Here is a 23,705-nt window from a genome sequence, read left to right on the forward strand (position 1 = left end):
CTACCTGTGTCCAAAACACAACCTAATCTGGCTTCTACTATTGCTTAGCTTTTGAAAGCCCCTAAATCTCCCTGTCAGATCCGTATCGTAGCACCTTTTTACTTCAGCTTCTTCCAGACTGAACTGCCAGACAACACAGAAATCAAACACCACAAAGAGCCTTTTGTAGGGCACGTTCTTGGAACTGTACTTGTTTTTTTTTTAAGGCAAAAGCTCCAAACACCAAACCTAAAAATTATTTTATACATCTATGAGATTTTTTTTTTTAGTTAAATATGCTGGTTCCATCTTTTCTGTCTGGTTCTGGTGTATCTTAAGGCATGGTCACAGTTATTCTATTTCATTTGATTGGGAATTTTGCAAAAGGGGGATTTACAGTTAAATGTTTTATTTTTTTTGTCATACTGACCATCAGAAAGCTACTTATTTTGAACATAGTTTCTAGCACCATTACACTATAGACAATAGGTGTGTTCTTGCCATGTCATATTTACGGTTACGACTTTTCAGAAATTTTCTGAGAATTAAGGTGTGTACCCTGCAACCTCTGTACCACCTGACAGATTTATTTAGACACTGATAGAGCTGTTCACATAGTGAGGCTAGGAATTTAGGAAGTTTTCTGTGGAAACGCATAGCAAAACATAACCTGTTGTCATCTTAAAATTACTGTAATTATGACATGAAATGCTCTAATGGATAATGCAATGAAATAGATTTTTCTCCCCTCTACCTTTTACATATCAGAAATGCTTTTTGAAAAAATCATCCACATTTACTCAAAGCAGAAGTTCCCCAAAATGTCAATATTGAAATTAAAGTGTTAAACCTTTACCTTAGGAATGCCCTTTTTTTTATGTTATCAGTCAATAATTTTTATCTGGAGAGACTTTTTTTATTGAATATAAACCTAAAAAAACATTTTATATCTTTATTTTATGCATTATTTATTGCTGTTGATGTTGTCGTCTTCTTCTATAATAATAATAATAATTATTATTATTGTTATTATTATTGTTGTTATAGAAATGGGATATTTATAAAATGTTGTCAGTGTGAGCTGGTTTTGCCATGAAATAGCCGGAAAAGTTGGTATGGCAATAAATTCAAAATGCTCTCTCTCTCTCTCTCTCTCTCTCTCTCTCTCTCTCTCTCTCTCTCTCTAAAACTTATTCATGAGGTTATATTAGTATCATAATTTATTTCTAAAACAAATTGTCTTCCAATATTTCACTTTATGAAATTATGAATTTAAAATAATTCAGTATTTTACTTCTCCGAGTAAGGTTAATAATAGTAATTCTCAAGTGTTCTTATAAACTTCAAACAAAGATGCCATCAAATAAATATAAATAAATAAATAAATTCTCATTTTATTTGTGGCGAAGCAGCGAAAGACATGTGGTACAGGTGAATTGGGTAAGCTAAAATTGTCCTTAGTGTATGTGTGTGAATGAGAGTGTATGTGTGTTCCCCAGAGATGGGTTGCAGCTGGAAGGGAATCCGCTGCATAAAACATATGGTGGATAAGTTGGCGGATCATTCCGCTGTGGCGACCCCAGATTAATAAAGGGACTAAGCTGAAAATAAAATGAATGAATTTTATTTGTCACATACAGAGTCATACACTGTATGATATGCAGTGAAATGCTGACACAACCACTTGTGACCTTAAAACAATAACAACAACTACAATAATAACATTAACAATAGAATTGAAATTAGACCTACTGGAACCTGCATGGACCCAAGATTCTCACAGAAGTCAGTCAGATTTGGTAAAGGAAAAATCATGGTTTGGGGTTACATCCAATATGGGGGCGTGCGAGAGATCTGCAGAGTGGATGGCAGCATCAACAGCCTGAGGTATCAAGACATTTGTGCTGCCTGTTACATTACGAACCACAGAAGAGGGCAAATTCTTCAGCAGGATAGCACACCTTCTCATACTTCAGCCTCAACATCAAAGTTCCTGAAAGCAAAGAAGGTCAAGGTGCTCCAGGATTGGCCAGCCCAGTCACCAGACATGAACATTATTGAGGATGTCTGGGGTAAGATGGAGGAGGCATTGAAGATGAATTCAAAGAATCTTAATGAACAAGTGCAAGAACACTTTCTTTGCCATTCCAGATGACTTTATTAATAAGTTATTTGAGTCATTTCAGAGATATATGCATGCAGTCCTCCAAGCTCATGGGAGTCAGACACAATATTAATTCTTTTTCCACTGCACCATGACTTTATATTCTATACTGTACGTTATTTCTGTTGAGTGACAAGACTTTTATCTAAGCAAATTCTGACATTACTGTTCTAATTAATTAATTAAAAATCAAGATATGATCATATTTCATTTGGGTAAAATAAGTGTAATCTAGAGGCCTTTGCCTTTCTTATAAGCCACTTCTGAGACCAAAAGATCAACTAGAAGTCAAGGTATTATTTGTTGTTCCTAAAAGTTGGATAGACAACAAGACTTTTGATTCCCGGCTCAAGGTTCTTTGCCAATCCTTCCCTTCTCTCTCTGCTCCCTATGCTTTACTGTCTCCACTATAGTGTCCTATAGAAATAAAGGTTAAAAATCTTTTTTTTTAGCAAAATAATGATATATATAATGAGTCTTTGAGTTCAAACAGACCCAGAATGCCAAAACCGCATACTGAAAGTTAATGTCATGTTGTATGTGTGTGTTGTAGTGCGAAGGACTCTGAAGAGTGGTCTGAGTGTGGAAGTGGTCCAGGCTCTCGGCCTCGGCAATTCTAATGGCAAGGTCTGAATCCAGAAGCTCTCGTGGTAAAAACACTTGCAAAGCAGCATAAGAATCCATAAGGAGAGCTGCAATAATGACAGGAAGGACTGTGACAAAGGGATCTTCACTAAACACAGTCTCTGGAGTCCCTGAACTGAAATCTGCCTGCCAATGCGAACAATTCACTGGACGACTCGTATGCTGTATGGATACCTGAAGTGTGTGCATGATATTCATTAGACACATCATGATTTGATTGGTACAAGCTTTAAATGCATAGTATTGAATACCAGCCTACATTTACTGATGGAGAATACCTGTGTATATGATCCAGTGATGTAAAATGCTTAATATGTTGAAGAGATTTAAGTATGAATTGGTTTGTATAGAACTCTAGATCACAGTTTATACGTCAACAAGATGTATTTTAGATTAATACTGCTTTTTTTTTTTGGAAATACAAGTCTTTTGCTATATTTGTTTTAATAGCTCATGGTTGGAATAACAGAAGCCAGTACGTGAGATCAGTGCAATAGGGTAACTCAAAACACTGGTTTCTGGACCCGTAAATGAAGCCAAACCCTGGATTAAATGACACTGTCAGAAATGATTGACCAATGAAAACTCTTGGATGAGGTTTAATTTGTGTCTGGAAAGCTGACCCATGGGTGGTGTTCAACTGAAAATCCTGACTATACCAAGGAGATCTTGATTAGAGAGGACATAAACTAGGTCAGATGTTTGTTTTTCTTTTATTTATCGCAGTGCTCTCTTGATAGGTTTGTGGATGCTACAACAGTCCTGTATTCTGCTGTATCACATTTCTGTCCTATTTATTGATGTGCTCTGTAGTCAAGAGAAAGGTTTTGATGCGTTCTTTCACTTAAACACCTTTTGTTTTTGATTGTTGATTTGTTTTTGTTTTTTTTTTTAGTTATGCCACTGATATGGTGTTATAAAATATGTGCATGGAGCAAGAGAAATGCCACATTTAGGCCAGAATGTTTCTGCAGCACTTTTTTATCATTACTGTTACACGCACATATTTTAAGCATTTTATAGTATTGCTTTTTTGCACAGAGTTTTATGCTTTAGGAATTTGGAGACACTAGGGGTTGTTTTCTGTATGACTTTATTACCTGTCTGCATGAGCGTGCATGTGTTCCTCACAATGAATGTATCATTTTCAGTGCTTCAGTGATGTCATCACTTTTGACACCTGCACAAGGAAAGTTTGTTTGCAATGTTTTGTTTTTTTTTTCTTGCAAATACAGTTCTTCTCATTTTTAGTGTTGTATTCTGATTCACCGTTGTTTTACAGTGACATGTTGGCCTTGAATCCAAAGACAGAGCTTTGTTCAAAATTAAATTAAATCTTTTATTAGACTTTTTCTTTCATCTGTTTTCATTCACATGATTCACACACATGTATATACAGTAGACACTCACCGGCCACTTTTTAGGTACATCTTACTAGTACCAGGAGCCTTCAGAACTTTCTTAATCCTTAATGGCATAGATTCAACAAAATACTGGAAATATTCCTCAGAGATTTGGATCCATATTGACATGATAGCATCACACAGCTGCAGATTTTTCGACTGCACATCTATGATGCGAATCTCCTGTTCCACCACATCCCAAAGGTGCTCTACTGGATTGAGATCTGGTGACTGTGGAGACCATTTGACTACAGTGAACTCCTTGTCATGTTCAAGAAGCCAGTCTGAAATGATTCGTGCTTTATGACATGGTGTTATACTGCTGGAAGTAGCCACAAGATGGGTACACTGTGGTCATAAAGGGATGGACATGGTAAGCAACAATACTGAGGTAGACTATGGCGTTGACACGAGGACATGATTGGTACTAATGGGCCCAAAGTGCATCAAGAAAATATCCCCCACACCATTACACCACCACCACCAGCCTGAATCGTTGATAATGGGGCAGGATGGATCACCGCCAAATTCTGACTCTACCATATGAATGTCAGAGCAAAAATCAAGACTCATCAGACCAGGCAACGTTTTTTCCAATCTTCTATTGTCCAATTTTAGTGAGCCTGTTTGAATTGTAGCCTCAGTTTCCTGTTCTTAGCTGACAGGAGTGGCGCCCGGTGTGGTCTGCTGCTGAAGAATTAAAGTAAAAAGGGGTCCAACCCAGTACTACAACGTACCTAATAAAGTGGCCGGTTAGTGTATGTGAGCATTTTTGCAGACGATGTCAGATGGTCAAAATAACAAACTAAAAAAAGCTTGTGTTTTCATTTTTAGTAATTGAAAATTAGGATTTCACAGCCAAATCCTCTCGACTGAATACCTAAAAATGTTTTTAAACACATCCGAAGAATATCAGAAAAGAGAAAACTAATTTGTTTTGACCAAATGTCATTAAAACTCTAAAGTTATAATTATTTTTGTTTTATTGTGGTTTGTATAATATTCTTTTTTGTTTCAGATAATAAAATGGGGTATACACCAGGTACAATAACAGGTAACTTTTCCCACATTCACCTATTGCGACATTGCTAATATGATATAATACTGACTCACCTGAAAAAAAATATTATATTAAATATCGAGTCCAAATGAAAAGACTACAGTGTGGTGTAATGACATTTCAGTGGGTTTATGATAAATGAAAACGGCTAAATGTAGTAATGACAGTAAAAACATGAACACGAACATTTTCAACCGTAACAATTCTGCAAAAACGTTCCAATTTTGTTTGTTAATTAATGCATTGATTTGTAACAAATAATGCCTCATCACAAAGTGTTATTTAATAGGAGTGTTTTCCATTGAACTACAGGCATCAGTAAAGGGGATTTTTTGTCCTCCTGGGGGCGCATGTGTCATTTTAAATTCATTTCATCACAACTACTTCAATCATTGAGTGATCGATCATTTTAAAATAAAGTAGGCTGCTTCCGTGACTAAAACAACTTGTTGATTATTCTGAATAAAGTCGATGTCATTCCACTTAATAATCATATATCATCATATATAGAGTCTAACTGATAACGTGGATTTTGCTCGCACTCTCTGTTTTGATGAAGATGAGGATGATTGTGATGGGTGACGGCCCCTTAACAAGATCCTCCTCGTGCACGAACGGATCACGTGTCCGTGTCCGCCAGCTGCACCTTCGTGAGTTACCGGCAAGTGGAGTGTGTGTTGATGTTGTAAACCGGTAACGGGGCGTCCCGCGGAGGGCTTGCCATCGCAACAGGAGCGTATATAAAAGAAATGAAGATGACACGCCGCTGAACGCGCCGGCAAGATGCGGAGCTTGAGTTTGCTCCTGTTCATAACGCTGGCTCGTGATGCAGCGACTGACCTTTACGTGACAGGAGCATCGCTTCCGCCAAAACTCGGTGTGAGCGCTGCTCCTCCCGCCACATCCCCCGTCGCCGCCCGGTATATTCCCCGAGAGCATGGGCATCCTGGAATTGCGCTCGCCCGGTCTGCTGAGGAACCTACGGCGGCGAGCATAGAGGATGGAGAGTCTTCTCACCACCACGGAGGAGGATACAAGATAGTGCAGTGGGAATGGAGCTACGTGCAGACACCTTACATTATAGCCAGCTGGCTCTTGGTGGCCAGTGTGGCCAAAATACGTAAGTTCTGTAATACAGTCTGTTTGTTATGTGTTCCAGAATATATATATAATGTTATATTGTTTAAAGAAGCTTTCGCGCTTCATCCTGATTCATTACGCGGACAGGATGGAAAGTTATCAGTGTCGTGAATGTGTGTAGCTCGGTTTATTAAAGCGAGCCGCCGGTGCTGTGTGTAAAACGGTGCGTAAAAAGCACAAGCCACCTGCGCTTCCCTTCCACTGGCATTAATTGACCGACGCGGGTAGTTGTCATGGCAATAAAAACCGTGCATTTCCTCAGGGACATTTTGATACAATAATAATAAAAAGGCTTTCAGCTGTAGGGAGATAAGCGAAGCGCGTTAAAGTGACAGTATTGTGTGTTTCGGTCAGATGTGCTAATTGTCTACTTGTAATTATCTTCTGTTTGTGAAATCCATGCTGTAAATCCCCGTGAGAGGTTTCTGAGCGCTGTGTTGAGACCTATTTTTTTGCAGTCTATGGTTGAGAGTGTGTGAGCCGGTGTGAGCTCAACGTGTGTTCTGTGTTCCCGCCGATCCGGCAGCTCTCCAAAAAGCGCGAGTCTCCGCGGACAGTGACGGCGCGCGCTGATTGGCTATGACTCATCATCTTTCTATTATCATCATCATCCTCAGTCTCACGCTATGTTCTGAATCCGCTGATGGGGAGCTCGAGCTTCAGGTGCGCGATTCGATTTTTTCGAATAGTTTTTGTTCAAAAAGTGGAGTTGTTCTTTTAAGTCATGATGACATCATCATCACTCCCTGACGCGGCAGATATTGTTCTAAAATATAGCCAATAATATAGTATTTATTGATTTTTAATATTTCGTGGTACTGATGGTGTTTTTCATTGATGCATATCTACGAAACTTAATCATGTGTTTACTATAGTAAAAGTGTATTAACTATTTTTTGCCAACATTAACATAACCACAGTTTTACTACAAATGTGATGGTCAAACCAAAGTTCAGTATCCATTTTTTGTTTTGTTTTAGTAAAACCAAAGTTAGTTTTCATAAGGGAGCAGCCAGAAAGCCAGTTCATAAAGTATTTAGTTTAATTCAATTCAGTTCAATTCTTCTTTACTTCTATAGTGCTTTTACAATGTAGATCGTGTCAAAGCAGCTTAACATTGCATGTTTGCATTCCTTAGCATATATATATATATATATATATATATATATATATATATATATATATATATATATATATATATATATATATATATATATATATACACACACACACAAAACACAGTTGCTGGTCTTATAATTACAATATCTTCAAAAAGTTGACTTATTTGACTAATTACATTCAAGAAATGATTTTGATGACAAGTAATGAAAACTGTAAATTCAGTCAATCATTCATTCATTCATTTTCTCGTCGGCTTAGTCCCTTTATTAATCCGGGGTCACCAGTGGATGCCCTTCCAGCTGCAACCCATCTCTGGAAAACATTCACACACACTCAATTACACTCATACACTACAGGCAATTTAGCCTACCCAATTCACCTGTACCGCATGTCTTTGGAGTGTGGGAGAAACCTGAGCACCTGGAGGAAACCCACGCGAACACAGGGAGAACATGCAAACTCCACACAGAAATGCCAACTGACCCAGCCGAGGCTCGAACCAGCAACCTTCTTGCTGTGAGGTGACATCACTACCTACTGTGCCACCGCCACCCAACTCTAAATTCAGTTTGTCAGAAAATAATAATATTGTGAAAAGGTTCAGAATTGAAGACAATTGGTGCCACACTTTACTCAACTAACTCAAATAATCATATCTACAGTATACATAATAGTTAAAACCAGCACTGTTTTCACTGGTCAACGAATAGACTTTATGCTGAACTTTACATCAGCAAAGAGGAAAGTTGCTCTCATCACATCCACGTTTCTGTGGTTCTTTAACTCTCGCGCTCATGATGCTGTCAAAGAAATTACCAATGATGAGCATAGCCGGTGTCTTATCACAGAATTATATCACGATCATTTATTTCTGCCGATCTGAACATCAGCATATCAAGGTGTAGTTTCCAGTACTTTTAATTTGTATCTTTTTCTACTGTGCTATTTGATTTATAAGTGTTTAATTTATCTATTTAGCTATTAAATACATCAGCAAAATTCATATTTTTTCCTTCATGTTCTGTCATGTTTGTGAACAAATTTGTCCTCTTTTGCGAGCTGATTGAGCCGATTCCTGAAGAATCCAGTGTAGAAACCAGGGGTTGAAAGCAATTGTATTCAATTCAATTCAATTTAATTCACCTTTATTTGTATAGCGCTTATACATTGTAGATTGTGTCAAAGCAGCTTCACATAAAAGGTCACAGTAAATAGGAACAGTGTAGTTCAGTTTGTAGTGTTTAAGTTCAGTTCAGTTTAGCTCAGTTCAGTGTGGTTTAATAATCACTACTGAGAGTCCAAACACTGAAGAGCAAATCCAACGATGCGCAGCTCTATAGATCCCGAACCATGCAAGCCAGTGGCGAAAGCAGAGAGGGAAAAAAACTTAACTAATTGGCGAAAGTGAAGAAAAAAAAACCTTGAGAGAAACCAGACTCAGTTGGGTACGACCAATTGTACTCAATAACATGTCCTGTTTCATGTAACTTGATGATACATTGGTGTTTTGCTTTAAAACGTGTATTACACACTGCCATGTAAAAGCAGATACATTGATAAAAAGAAGTATGTTTTGAATAATTATTACATAACAGTATTTGAGGTGTGAGTGGGTGCAGCTTACAGTACTGTATATTTACCACAGACCTTAAACAGTAACTAATGAATTGAACAATTCCATTAAAAATCCCATGGGAAAATCTATCATCTATCAGTCTGTCAATTTATCTTCTGGGTGCTCATTTGCTAGGCAAGAGCTCATAGTGATGATCAGTGCCATAAAGACATTACAAATATCTTCTGGACACAAGGGAATTCATAATAGGGCATGCAAACCATGACATGAAGTTGTGCAGTAATGGCAAAGAACTCGCACATTAAATATTGAGGACTGTATGTAGAGTTTTAAGTCGCAGTACAAAATTGTTTACTGGTTATATGTTTTGTGGCGTTTATTCATGAAAACACACACACTCATACAGTACACAAGCCTACACAAAATGCACTGCCTCCTGTATTTGCATGTGTGGGTGTTTCTCAGGCGTCCCTCCAGCTTGTATTTTTGGCCAAGACATGCAGTTACATCAGATGATTTAGTGCTGGTAGCTCGATCATCTGTTTCTCCCTGATATAATTGCTACGGTAACACACCATTAAAACCCACTTGGAATATCTGTCTTGCATCTGGAGAAAATAGCACTACTGTATCTTGAGCACCTGCACACAGTGGTCAGATGACTTTAAGTGCTGAGTCCACACACAGACTGACCAGGTGTTAGGGAGCAGTGCAACAACATGTCCCCCTCAACAGTGACTAAAACACAAAAATATATCATTATAGAAAGTGGAGCATCTGCAGCTGCAAAATAGTTAACTATTGCAGCATATAAAGCTGCCATTGCATTTCAACAGATGATTCTAGAATCACTGGACGTACAAGGTTTCTCTCTGAAAGTCAGTTTGTATACTGCATATCTAGAGAGAGAGAGAGAGAGAGAGAGGCTAGAGAAGTATGATGGAAATTCAGCCATGCATTCATGTGCTGCATGCAATTTTAGTAGATTTTTGACATTTAGTGAATAGTATGCATATTGATTTATTTACAGCACAGTCTGACTAAATTGCCGGTCACACTTTATATTAGGTGGCCTAACTAATATGAACTTACACTGAAATTCGATATTGTGTACAGTAAATGCATGTACATGTTTTTACATTGTAATTATGATTGATTAAATACCTGAATGTAATTACTTCTGTAATTTTTTCTGTAATAACATTTGCACTGTAATTACACTGTTTACCATTCCTTACACATTAATCTACCCTTAAACCTACACATACCACCAAACCTGTCCCTAAACCTACCTGTATCCCACCTCAAGAGCACCAGAAGTGTTCTGCAATACATTATGAACACAGTAAGCACACATATTTATCTTTTGATCCAAGTAGTAGTTAAGGCCACATGATATAAAAGTAGAACTGAAATGTCATCTAATTATGATAGTATAATGTGTATATAGTATAAAAATGGCTAAATTTCATAAAGGCTTATATAAGTTAGACTGATATCATTTTTAAGTAATATAATATGAATGCATTAAATAAATTTCAACTAAATGTTAGTACAAATAGTCAATGTTTTAACGGAGCTCCTCCAGGAGCCTCTGGTCGGGGAGTGAGCATCGACTTGAGGTGCCATCACAGAAAGGCTATAAGTCACTTTTTAAAATCTTTTCATTCAATGCTTCATGCTGATGGAATGATCTTCCCGTTCTCACTTGGACTGCAGATTCACTGGTATCCTTCATTCATTCATTCATTCATTCATTCATTCATTCATTCATTCATTCATTCATTCATTTTCATCCGCTTTTCCTGGGCCAAGTCATGGTTGCAGCAGTCTCAGGAGAGAACTCCAGACTTCCCTCTCCCCAGACACTTCCTCTAGCTCTTTCGGGGGATCCAGAGGTGTTTCCAGGCCAGCTGAGAGAGAGTTCCCCCAGTGTGTCTTGGGTCTTCCCTGAGGCCTCCTCCCGGTGGGACATGCCTGGAACACCTCCCTAGGTAGGCGTCCAGGAGGCATCCGAAACAGATACCCGAGCCACCTAAGCTGACTTCTCTTAATTTGGAGAATCAGCTCCTCTTGGGTGACAGAGCTCTTCACCCTATCTTTAAGGGTGTGTCCTGCCACTCTGTGAAGGAAAATCATTTTGGCCACTTGTACCTGAGATCTTGTCCTTTTGGTCATGACCCAAAGCTCATGACCATAGGTGAGAGTAAAAAACGTAGATTGACCGGTAAATCGAAAGCTTTTCCTTTCGACTCGGCTCCTTCTTTACCATAATGGACCAATACATTGATCTGCTGCCACTGCACCAATCCGCCTGTCAATCTCACGTTCCATTCTTTCCTCACTTGTGAACAAAACCCCGAGATACCTACCTGGGGTAAGGACTTTTCTCCAACCTGGAGATGGCAAACCACCTTTTTCAGATGGAGCACCGTGGCCTCAGACTTGGAGGCGCTGATTCTCATCCTAGCTGCATTGCACTCCACAGCAAACCACCCCAGTGTATGCTGAAGGTCCATGTCCAATGAAGCCAACAGGACAACATTGTCTGCTAGTAACAGATGAAATCCTGTGGTCCCTGAACCGGACCCCCTCCAGCCTGAGGCTGTGTATAGAAATTCTGTCCATAAAAATTATAAGCAGAATTGGTGACAAAGGGCAGCCCTGTCGGAGTCCAACATGCACTGGAAACAAGTCTGACGTATTGCTGGCAATGTGAACCAAACTCCTACTTTGTTCATACAGGGACAAGACAGCCCTTAACAGAATACGTCTGACCCCATACTCCCAGATGGTATCCTTTAAACAACAACTAAAACCCTATCTCTTTCGAGAACACCTGAATCCTGGTGAATAAAACCAAAACCACATGTAGAAGCACTTTCTCTCTCTCTCTCTCTCTCTCTCTCTCTCTCATTTGAAATGCTCATAGAGTTTATTTCTATCTTAAATTTCTGGGTAAACAATTCTGGTTATTTATAATGTCAGGACCTGATACAGTCTGTCTATCAGTTTATCTGTAGACAGACACCAAGTAATGATATCCATATCGTTAGTATAGCATTAGCATAGCATAGTGCTTAAACATTCATACTCAAGTTTGTTGAGTCATGGGTGAGACAAGGCACCATCTCATTATACACACACTCTAATTTAATGATCGGCCTGTTCTAATGTTAATAAAGATAATAACAGAATAGCTCTCCACTCTGTTCCTAATTACTGTCGCTCCATGTGCAAAACTTCTCTCTCTGTCTGTGCCTGAAAATGAAGGCCACTGGTTTAATTGGATTTAATATTCTTTCATTATGGCTGTAATTACATGTGGGACGGTTAGCTAAGTGCTTAGACACATAATAGTTCAAAAGCAGAAGATCTTGTGATAAAAATGATTTGGCAAAAGCAAACAGCACTTTCATGAACACATTATGAATTCATTTTCTATCACAACAGTGAGAGTTTGGAGCGGTTCACCCACAGATATCAGTACTGTATGCTTTTAAGAGAACACACTGCTCTCATTACAACATGTTTTTAAAGTATCTAGACATATGAATCAGAATATATTAGTGTTTGTCTGCACACATGCATGTGTTTGTGCAGATGTCTAGTATGCTTATTTTGGGTGTACGTCAGTGTTTTTCTGTCCTTGTGTGAATGAGTCATGGAGAGCGCTGATTGTTGTGTTTCTTGGCGGAGGTGTGCACTGTTTTCCCTCCTACACAAAATCTCTCTGATCATGGAAACATTAATAATGATTAGATTCTCTCATTATGCTATAATCTGTTGTGATTGCACTCTCTTGCATTTCAGGAGGGCCACTTGTATGGTGTAAAAGGAGGTCAGTGTGTGCTATATTCAGCCCTGTGTATTAACATTGTTTTCAGTAGGATATCCACAATGAAACATCACATGGACTATTAACTTCCTCTTTGTCCACATGATCACTACATTTGTGTTGTTTTTGTGAAGTATTGACTTGCACCACATGCTTCAGGGAGTTGAGCATGCTAGGTTATTGCTGTCTGATTGTTCCTCTCTTGACAGTGCTTTGTAATGTCATTTGATATGTTTGACGTGAGAATGGAAACAAGCTGCATTTCCTCATGGAAATATTGTGATGACTTCTTGACTCTCCATGGAGCCATAGTATGGTCTTGCGTTTTATTGGTGAGTTTAGCATGCTGTGCTTACTGTGGCACATTGACTCAGTATTTGTCATTGTAAGTCATTATGGGTTGGAGTGGTGTTGTGTAACGTTTCATCTGAAACCATGGTATGGAATTACAGCACTGTCAAGGTACAAACTAATATTTGAATGAGGCTGGTGGACTGCCATGGGCCATGAGGGTTTTTGCTACCTGTGCAGACTATTGGTTTGCTTTATTGTGTGTTGCAGCAAATGTCTATAAAACTGGTGTGTGCATCTTTACTCTTTAGTCCAAACAGATATTTTATGACACAATTTTTCGTTGACCTTTAAAAGCCATTTTAGAATATGATGTTTTCTGTTGACCTTTGGCCCTTAAGGCCTGTTCAAAGTAAAATTGACATAACTATGTTAGCTTCCACATCAATTGAAGGTGATATCATTCTGTTTATCATAAATTCTTGCTGTAGTTTTGCTGTCTACTGCAATAAATGCTTGCGCACATTAAAACAGGATGGATTCAGACTAGGTTATTATATTTATAATTTATTAGAGACTCAATCATTTAAAAGAGACTCTTGCCACAGATCTTTAACCAAATAGTGTTCAATTTGGTTAATGACCCATAAAACATACTATAATCCATCATATTCCATACACAGAATGTTTCACTTAAATAATTCACACATTAACAAAACCAAATTTAAAATAGACCTGTATGACTGTGCCTCATAGCGCATTCTATTAGACACTCTTTCTCTCTCTCTTTCTGTTGTAATAAAGGCAAACTGTATTGTTAAATAAAATGAACATACAGTATTTTGAATAATGTCTTATTCTTATCTGTATGACAAAAAATAAAAGAGTAGCTTTTTTTTGGGATGCTCATGATCTGATCACAGTTGTTTGTTTACGAGTTTACAAGCAGAGGATATATAAGAACTAAAGTCTTTTTACATATCAGTACTGAAAGTTCTGTGTTTTCAACATAATTGCAAGATCATGAAAACCTGGCTGGATATATTAGGGAAATTAAAAAAAACTTCATAAAAAAAATTAAATAAAAATATTAACTTAAATATTTAATAATATAACTTATCTTAATATACTTGTTGCAATAAACAGTAGTTTCTAAACCTATTTCCTTTTAGTGAAGAAGTAATGGATTTATAGGTGTGCATTTTCACTTCTCATGCATCAAATATGCGTTCCAAAATTCATTGAGTTGAACTGACATGTTGAATTCTTCTTCCATCATTTGCAATGTTTATAAATTGCTTTGTTAGTGATTTTCTTACCAATTGTTTTTTGTATTTGTTTTAACTATTATTTTCTGTAAAACTGCTTCTGACCATGACATGTCCAAGCTAAATGGTTATAAGACACATGTTTAAGGAATTATATGCAACATTCATTTATTATTTAATTTATTATCATAGGTAAGGCAAGATCTCCACTTAAGTATCACACTTACAGGGAAAATGTGCTTTATGCATTATAAAACTTGAAGCATCAGAATTGGTACTTGGTATTGGTCAATCACCATGAGAGGAAATTGGTACTCCTTATCCACTGCAAAAATCCTGATCGGAGCATCTCTATTTTTTTTTTTAAATGTTTTTTTTTACTGGCTGTAACGATGAAATCATAGTGTCAGCACAGTGGTTAGCACGGTTGCCTCACAGCAAAAAGTTTGCTGGTTTGGCTACCAGCTGGACCAGGAAGGTGCTTTGGTTTCCCCATTATTGGGTATACTTAATTGGCCATAGTGTGTGAATGGGGGAGTGTATAGGTGCTTTCCAGCACTGAGGGTTGTACTCTTAGTGTTGGGTTGCACCAGGAAGGGCATCTGATGTGTAAAACTGCAAGAGTAATTGGCGGTTAATTCTGCTGTAGCAACCCCTGACCAGCGAAAAAGCCGAAGGAAAGTGAATGGCCAAATCATTTATTATACCAGTACATTTCAGTATCACTTTGACTTTGAAATTCAAATTGTTTGACCACAATGACAGTGGACAGACTTTCCAAACTCACTGTTCTCTGCAGTGAAAGCCAGCACATGTGCCAGATGTGTGCAAGTAATCCACCTATTTTGCGCCACAACATTGAAAAAGCCTAATATAAAACTCAAAACAAAAGCATTCATGTCAATGGAGAAAATTCAGGTTTAATTGATGAAAGAGGTTTAATTTTTTAGGTTTTTTTCACCTTTATTGTACAGGCCAGTAGAGTTGAGACATGAAAGTGTGGGGAGCAGAGAGAATGGAGCAGGAAATTGAACGTGAATACCTCAGTGCCATATATCAGCACATTTAACCACTAGGCTATTGGCACATGCCATACACAAAAATTGTATTACTCTCTCACAGGTGGTGATGTTTCGAGGATGCAAGGTTGTTATAGTGGTACGGTACAGTTTGCTTTTTGGTACCTTTTGACAATGGAAACAAAAAAAGGGTACCGAACTGTACCATATCATACCCAGCCAATTCAAATGTTATCACTCGATTTAATGGGCGTTATCAGTGGTTATCAGCTGATAGATATGGGCTAGTAGGGGCCTTCTGCGCATACTAGGCTTAGAAGGCTGTTATCAACCATCCACAGGTTAATCAGCTAAATATCACATACGGCCAGAAGTTAACAAGAATTATTTAAGTTATTTATTAAATTTCCCATCCATTGTATTTTTTTAACATCTACCCCTACTCCAACCCTAAACCCAACCGTCACAGTTATGTAAAAACAGATCTGGATCTGGAGTCTTGTCTATTAGTATAGCTGATTAACCATGTGGATGGATGATAACAGCCTTCAGAGCCTATTAATAGGCACAGAAGACCCCTACTCTTATCAGCTGATAACCACTGATAACGCCCATTAAATCAAGTGATAACATTCGAATAGGCTGGGTATGGTATGGGACAGTTTGTTACCCTTTTTTTGTTAACTGATAACGGCCATTCAATGGAGTGATATCATTTAAAGCGGGTGCCATACTGCGCAGTGGAAACAGCCATATCAGACAAAAAATGCTATTTAGTCTGATGAATTGTCTGTCGAGCTCGTTTGCGTTACAGTGCAGCACATATATCTGTTTGAGAGGGATGAAGTTTCATGAATTGCTATAGTGACATTTCAATAAAGCATATTCATCTCTGTTTTATGGCAGTGAGTAATATCTCTGATCTTCTGTGATCAATCTTTCTTAATCTTTTTCTCTGCTCTCTCTTTTCTGTTGTCTGTGACCTTCAGTTTTCCATTTCTCTCAGCGTTTCACCACAGCAGTCCCGGAGAGCTGTATGCTGATTCTGCTGGGTCTGGCTCTGGGCACAGTGGTTCTGCTCGCCAGCAAAAAGCAACCATATCAACTGGACCCCGGGCTTTTTTTCCTCTTTCTCCTGCCAACTATAGTGGGAGATGCAGGATATTTCATGCCTGCACGGCTGTTTTTCGACAACCTGGGTGCCATTTTGATGTATGCTGTAGTAGGCACTTTGTGGAATGCCTTCTGCACTGGATTCTGTCTCTATGGAGTCAAGATGGCAGGGGTCATAGGTGAGTGCCTGAGGATGCTTTATGGTTTTGCACGATTATAGAATTGCTTTATAAAATATTTAACAGTGCTTTCAGTGTCTCTGAGCAGCTCGATTCAAGGTATATGATCCACACGAACTTTACAAGTGCTGTGATTTTTGTTCTAACATGAAAATGCAGCATCTGACAAACGTTTTTTGAAAATTTTTAGAAATATGTGGGAAAAAAAAGAGGAGAATTGCAAAAAAAAAGCTTCTCTTTCATTTGGAAACCCCACAAAAAAGTAGCAGTAGTTGTAATGTTAGTTACAATAGTAGTGGTAGAACTATAACTAAATAGAATCATTATTATTAAAGACTTTACAGTTCACTTTTATAATTTAATAATAGGAAATGAAAATATGAAAAAGATATATGTTTTCTGCATGTGTTTACATTTTAAATAAAACAATGGCTGCATCTGAAATCTCCTACTACTCAGTAGGTACTGCATTTGAATTTGAATTTACTACACGGCTGTTAGAAAAGTATATTCTATACAGTGTGAATGTGAGCAATATGAATGGAACTCGGATGTACTACATCCGCCATTTAGTCATGATCATGTGACCCACCCATGTAAGTTGCGTCATTTCCCTCCCATTCATGAATTATCTTGCGGTGAATCATGGGATAGCATAGTGTGCATCGCATGCACACTTCAGAAGTAGTGGGTCATCCGGGTACTTCTCACATACTGTTTTTTGAACTCTCTAAATTTTGACATACTACTCAGCTTGCATACATACTACATAGTATGGAAGTATGCTATCTTGGACACAGCCAATGTGCACACAGTTTATGGCTGGTAAAAAAAAACACTAATCGCTGTTTTTTTTTACCCCAGGTTGCAGAGCACTGGAGAACTTGAGTGATTAACTAAAATAGCTCATTTTTTTCAGTAAATACCACCAATGCAATAAAAGAAAGCAGTATTCATCATCATCATTATTTAGCTTAAAATACAGGTGATGCTATATATTCATTGCATTTAAACATTTGATTAAATTTGGTCACATAGTGAGATTATATATATATTTTTCTCAATTATTTGGCGCGTACAATTAAGTTTCATATTGTTATTTATACTATTTTTATTAAACAAAGGTCACTCCAAGTATTCCATTAAACACTCCATTGCTTGTTATTTTTCATACAGTACTGATCACAACGACAGTCCCAATGGAGCAAGTGCATGTTAAGCTATGGTTAAATTGGTAATTAGCTATGGTTAAATTGGTAATTATTGACTGGATTTGTTTGTGTGTTGTGTGTGTGTGTGCAGATGACAAAGTGGATGCAGGTTTGATGGAGTTCTTGCTGTTTGGAGCTCTGATCTCGGCTGTGGATCCTGTAGCAGTGCTCGCTGTGTTTGAAGAAGTCCACGTGAACGAGACACTCTTCATCATTGTCTTTGGCGAGTCATTGCTCAATGATGCCGTCACTGTGGTGAGTCAGTTTTTAAAAAATTTAATCTTCTCTTGTATTACTCACATTTGCTTTCCTCTCTAACTTATAAATTTACATATAGCATTTACATGATAAACATGCTACTTGTAGAGTGAAATGATACATCCAAAACAGGCTCATTGTGAAAACATATCCCAGTATACATTTCTGGAGAGCGCGAATTACTGTATGTAGCCAGAACTACATAATTCATATAATGAATATATGACGCCGCTGACAGCTTCTGTTTCTTTTTGTGCTGCTGTCTAACCACGTACCTCCCTGTGGATGGCTTTTATACTGTTACCGGTTAGACCAGTGGCTCGCCGCATATGTCAGCAGGCTTGAGATGCAGAGAGGAGTTTAGCATGATGAAGGGATTCGAGTCCAGTGAAGAACAGTTCCAAAAAGCAGGTAAAACAAAAGGCAAAAAAATTTAAATAAACAAGTAAAAACAGGGTGAGAATGTGGTAAGATCTGAAAACGTGGTAAAATCAGGTGGGCTTTTTTTTTCTGGATTGCTTTAGAAAACATTGTCGGTTGGCTTTAGGGAAGGCAGTAGGTAGGCCTGTCACAATCATCTGTATCGACCTATCGTGCAATACTTGAAGATGACCTCAATCATTTTTACCATTACAATATATATTTACAAATTCACAAATAACGTTAAAGCCATTTTACAATGACATTTACATTCTACCTCATCGGTGTTATATTTGAACATTTACCTTATAGTACATTTAATAGTATATATAATAGGACATTTAGCTTTTTAACATCAAATTATAGAATCTAAATAACCTTAAGATTGATAAGTATTTTAAACTGTTTATGGCTATTTGCTTGATTATGCTGTTATATAATCATTATATAATCAGTGGCAAAAAATTCTCAAAATGACAATAATATTGCTTATCGCAACCATTTCTGTGACAAAATATTGCACAACAATAATTCCTTATCATGACAGGCCTAACAGTGGGCAGGTTAATCTGTGCTTTTGAAAACACTAATGGTTGGATTTAGGGAAAGTGGTGGATGGGGGATCGGACGGTCGGTCAGTTAGTCAGTCAATCGACAGCGGCTTCTGGTGGGTTTGCGCAAGAACAAAAGGTGCGAATGGCACTCATGAGTGAAATTTGAGAACTGAAAATGTGTACACAGCGGCCTCTGGTTGATTCGCGAAAACAAAAACTGCAAACAAAACATACCTCCTGGAATGTATTTTGCACTTTCCAGAAATGTAATTATGGGTACGCATCAATAATGAGTCTGGGTTGGATTGGCCTATTAGTGAGGCGTATGCCCAAGTATGCTTGGGGTGGAAACGAATTTTTAGAGGGTTTTTTACTATGTTTATTGTTTGATTTATTTCAAAAAAGGGATTATAATGGACTTTACTGTTGCAGTTTCATGTTTACTTTGCCAAAACTGACCAGAAATGCACCAGTTTATGTTCTGCTCTTGCAATATTACTATTATTTAATTTATTTTAAAAGGCCATTAATGAACATTTCAAAGCTGATTTTTTAGCATCATTACTTCAGTCTTCAGTGTCACATGATCCTGGAAAAAGCAGAATAATATGCTGATTTGCTCATGTAACATTTCTTATTATTCATGTTGAAAACAGTTGCGCTGCTTCATTTTTAAAATTTTTTTCAGCATTTCATTTTTTTCGCTGATTTTGAAAGAGCAAGATTTGTTTTAAATTGCATTTTAGTCTTCATAATTTAAGAGTATAAAAGCATTTACTTTCACTTTTCATCAATGTAATGTTTTCCTCGCTGAATAAAATTATTAATTTAAAAAATCGTCTTGACAGCATAACACTTTTAATTAATTCTATGTACAGCACTATAGACAGTCATTCTTGGCATAATTGATATTGAGGAGTTTTGACGTTTATCTTCTTACCCTAATGAATGTCTTGTGGACGTGTAAGCATTATAAAGGCTCAAGGAAAGCTTTAAGGGAGACGTAGAAAATCTCGTCTTCATCCCTCTATGTTCTTTCTGTTCAGTCGTATCCCTGTTGTTATGGTAACTCTACACCAGAACACTCTGATGTTGTGCTGACATGATTATATTATAAGACATACCCAAAAGTCATTTACTAGCTCTGGAGAAGCAAATCGATAGTAAATGACTTTGGCTTAGGCATTGCCACTGAATTACCCAAACCATTTCCTTTTGCTTTTTTTCTTTGGATTTTTTTATATAATTACTCTGGGTACCTACAGTAGCTACTGGATTTGTAGAAGCAGATTTTGTGTTAATTGTTTATACTATGTCTTGTTTTTGGGATTATAAGTTGTTTAATATCATTAAAATGTTAAAGTAGAGTGCGCAGTGCTGGTATTGAGTGGACAGTTTTCGCATTCTTGTAGTAAATTATATCCCTATATATGCTGTATTGATAATTAAAGTCTATTTTGCTAGGTGTCTTTTTGTACCAGTGGTTTAGGCTTATCATGGAAAAAAGTCCCCGTCATCATTGGCAAAACACACTAAAAACGTTCTAACATGGACATTATAACTGTGTTCTAACAGGTTTCCTCATGCAGTAAAGGCTTTAAGACTCTCAATATGTTTTTAGTTTTTGATAAGTGAGTGACATACTCGATAGTGCCAGGTTGCAGCATCAAAACTGCAGCATTATCATAAATAATTGTGTTCACATGTACTGTACAGTAGCAGGTCTGTCTTTATTTTGTAGTTATCATTGTAGTCATTCCCCCTTTACTTAATCTTAGATCATCTTCCCTGAAAAACATCAAGCTCCATCTTTGTCTAAAATGTGAACGCATGGGAATATCAATTCTACTTAATGCCATAGGTTATATGATAAACTGTAGTGGCAGACTTACAGTGCTCTATAAAGGTCTTGAATCATGTAGTGGCGTATTTCTCACTTGCTCTTTATAGGTCAGTTGTGATTGCTGTTAAAAATGTGTCCAACACAAAGGGCGAGTCTGTCATTCTGGTTTCACTTTTTTATACCTTTTTGTATACGGACTGATCTAAAATAATTGTTGATGCTAAATATTATTTTGATTTACTTACTTAAAAAGGGATAGTTGCTTCAAAATTCTGCCATCATTTGCTTTGTTCCAAAACTGATTGTTTTTCTTTTATCTTTGGAACATAAAATAGATTTTGAGTATTTGCGTATATATATATATACAGGAGTTGGACTATGAAATCGAAAGGTGTGGTGTTAGACCACAATAATTTATTAGTATGGTGTATGGCCTTCTCTTGTGACAATACAGAATCAATTTGCCTTGGGAATGACAGATAAAATTCCTGCACAGTGGCATTTTGAGCCATTCTTCTTGCAAAATAGTGGCCAGGTCACTATGTGATGCTGGTGGAAAAAAGGTTTCCTGACTCGCTTCTCCAAAACACCCCAAAGCTTCACTTTCATGTTTAAACCACTCTGTCACCAGTCTTGCTGTGTGAATTAGTGCATTATTATCCTGCACTGCAAACCCTAATGTTGACTTAAACAAGTAAAGTTGACTGAACAGAACTTAAAATTTTGCATTCCGGTCCCATCACTTAAAAACATGAGTTAATTTAACTTATGTACCATGAAAATGCATAAACTTAAGATTTCAAGTGTAGTGAGCACAAAATCACAATTAATCACACTAAGTTTGGTGAACTGAACAATTTAGTATAGTCTACAAAACCAGCAAGTTAAATAAACTTAAATAGGCAAGTTTTGGGAGACTCCATTACTCAATTAAATTGAGGCAACGAGTTTACTCAAAAATTTATTTAGTTCAGTCAACTTATTAGGGTTTTCAGTGTGATACTTAACACCGCCTTCAGGATACAATGATTGAACCATTATGTGCACATTGTCTTCCAGAATGGTTTGTTAGTCCTTGGTAGTGATGTGTCCATCTAGCACAAGAATTGGGCCTAGGGAATGCCATGATAATGCAGCCCAAACCATCACTGATTCAACTCCACTCTGGGCATGCAACAGTCTGGGTGGTATGCCTCTTTGGGGTTTCTCCACACCGTAACTCTCTCTGGGGATAGACAGTGAAGGTGGACTCATCTGAGAACAATACGTGTTTCCACATTGTCCACAACACAATACTTTCACTGCTGCTTTTGCATTAGCACGAGTGACCAAAGTTTGACTATAGAAGCCCGGCCATGTATATGGACCCTGTGGAGCTCCCAGTTAACAGTTTTGATGAAAAGAGGAGAGTTGAGCAGCTGTGAATTTATGTTTTTGGATCTTTTGGGGGTTGGCACCAGGACATCCCTTTCAGACAGCTTCCTATTCTCCCAGTTCATCCAACAGATGTATTCAATATTGTTTGGGCACCAAAAATGTTTGTTTAAAAACATTCTTTAAATTATCTTCCTCAAAATCTTCCACAGAATGAAGAAAGTAATAGGTTTGTAACCGTAAGTGGGTTAGCAAATGAAAACAAACTTCAAAGTAAATTTTTTTGTCAGCTATCCCTTTAAATGCCATACAAAATCTCAGCCATAATAATTATGCTGGGTTTTCTTACTGCTTTTTGAGCTGGATTGTAATGAGACTTCTGTCATAAGTCTCCATTATTTATACGATTAGTTGTAAAGTTACCACAGTCACATTCTAGGGATTTTCCCTCTCTTGAGCAGGTTCTCACCAGGCTTCGTGTAGAAGTGGCAGCAGATTATAGTGTGATTGAGTGTGTTGTACTGGCAGGTCAGTGAGCACTTGAGGTCGGGCTATTGAGACTGTAATAACCTTCTTCATTCATACATACACAATAAATATGGTCATGACACAGATCGATGCTGTAATTGAAAGCTGCCATCTAAACTCACTCAAACCAGCATGCACTTAAATGTCTAGGAACTGTTACATAAAACTCTGCTGGGATTTCACAATCAAACTACTGTGGTCTATTGCTTATTAAACACTTGACGTTATTGATAGTCACTGAACCACAGACTAAATTAAAATTGTACAGACTTCTTGAAGATGATTGTTTGACTGCAGAACAGCCAACACGTTTTAAATAAATAGTTCTGCGTGAAATGAGTCTCCTGGCTTGGATTCTGAAATTTTCAACAATTTGTTGCCGTGACCCAGTGTCCTGACATTTTATCCTACCCATCAGATTATGCTACCAACACTGTATTTGATTGGTTCTAAGGTTGGGGTTAAGGATTAGGTAGGTTAGGGCAATATTACAGCTTCATGTCATACTAATCCACATTAAAACTTACACAGGTAGCAAAATCTGATGGGTAGCATATTGCGTCATCAAAATGTGCCACCTACTTTTTGAATGGGAGGTAGGACAATCTGACAAGGTAGGACAAATAGACAGAACACTGGATAGATACTGAAATCACAAATTTACTACAGTATAGAGACTGAAATCCCAAATTTACTACAGTAACAACAAATAATCACTCA

General features: G+C 37.5%; 2 protein-coding genes across 7 annotated transcripts in view; both read left to right on the forward strand.

Moving 5' to 3' along the window:
- Positions 1-4,135, forward strand: part of fhod1 (formin homology 2 domain containing 1) — a 78,561-nt gene extending 74,426 nt beyond the window's left edge. For all 6 annotated transcript variants that reach the window (XM_056461744.1, XM_056461746.1, XM_056461750.1 and 3 more), the window contains one exon: positions 2,697-4,135. In XM_056461744.1, coding sequence (XP_056317719.1) covers positions 2,697-2,776 — 80 coding nt within the window. In that variant the 3' untranslated portion in view covers positions 2,777-4,135. The remainder of the gene's footprint in view (positions 1-2,696) is intronic.
- A 1,819-nt stretch (positions 4,136-5,954) lies between these two features.
- Positions 5,955-23,705, forward strand: part of slc9a5 (solute carrier family 9 member A5) — a 41,065-nt gene continuing 23,314 nt past the window's right edge. Inside the window, exons 1-3 of the mRNA XM_056461751.1 lie at positions 5,955-6,371; positions 16,495-16,797; positions 18,100-18,263. Coding sequence (XP_056317726.1) covers positions 6,035-6,371; positions 16,495-16,797; positions 18,100-18,263 — 804 coding nt within the window. The 5' untranslated portion in view covers positions 5,955-6,034. The remainder of the gene's footprint in view (positions 6,372-16,494; positions 16,798-18,099; positions 18,264-23,705) is intronic.

This window comes from Danio aesculapii, chromosome 7 (assembly GCF_903798145.1).
Source record: "Danio aesculapii chromosome 7, fDanAes4.1, whole genome shotgun sequence".
In the NCBI taxonomy this organism is placed as follows: domain Eukaryota; kingdom Metazoa; phylum Chordata; class Actinopteri; order Cypriniformes; family Danionidae; genus Danio; species Danio aesculapii.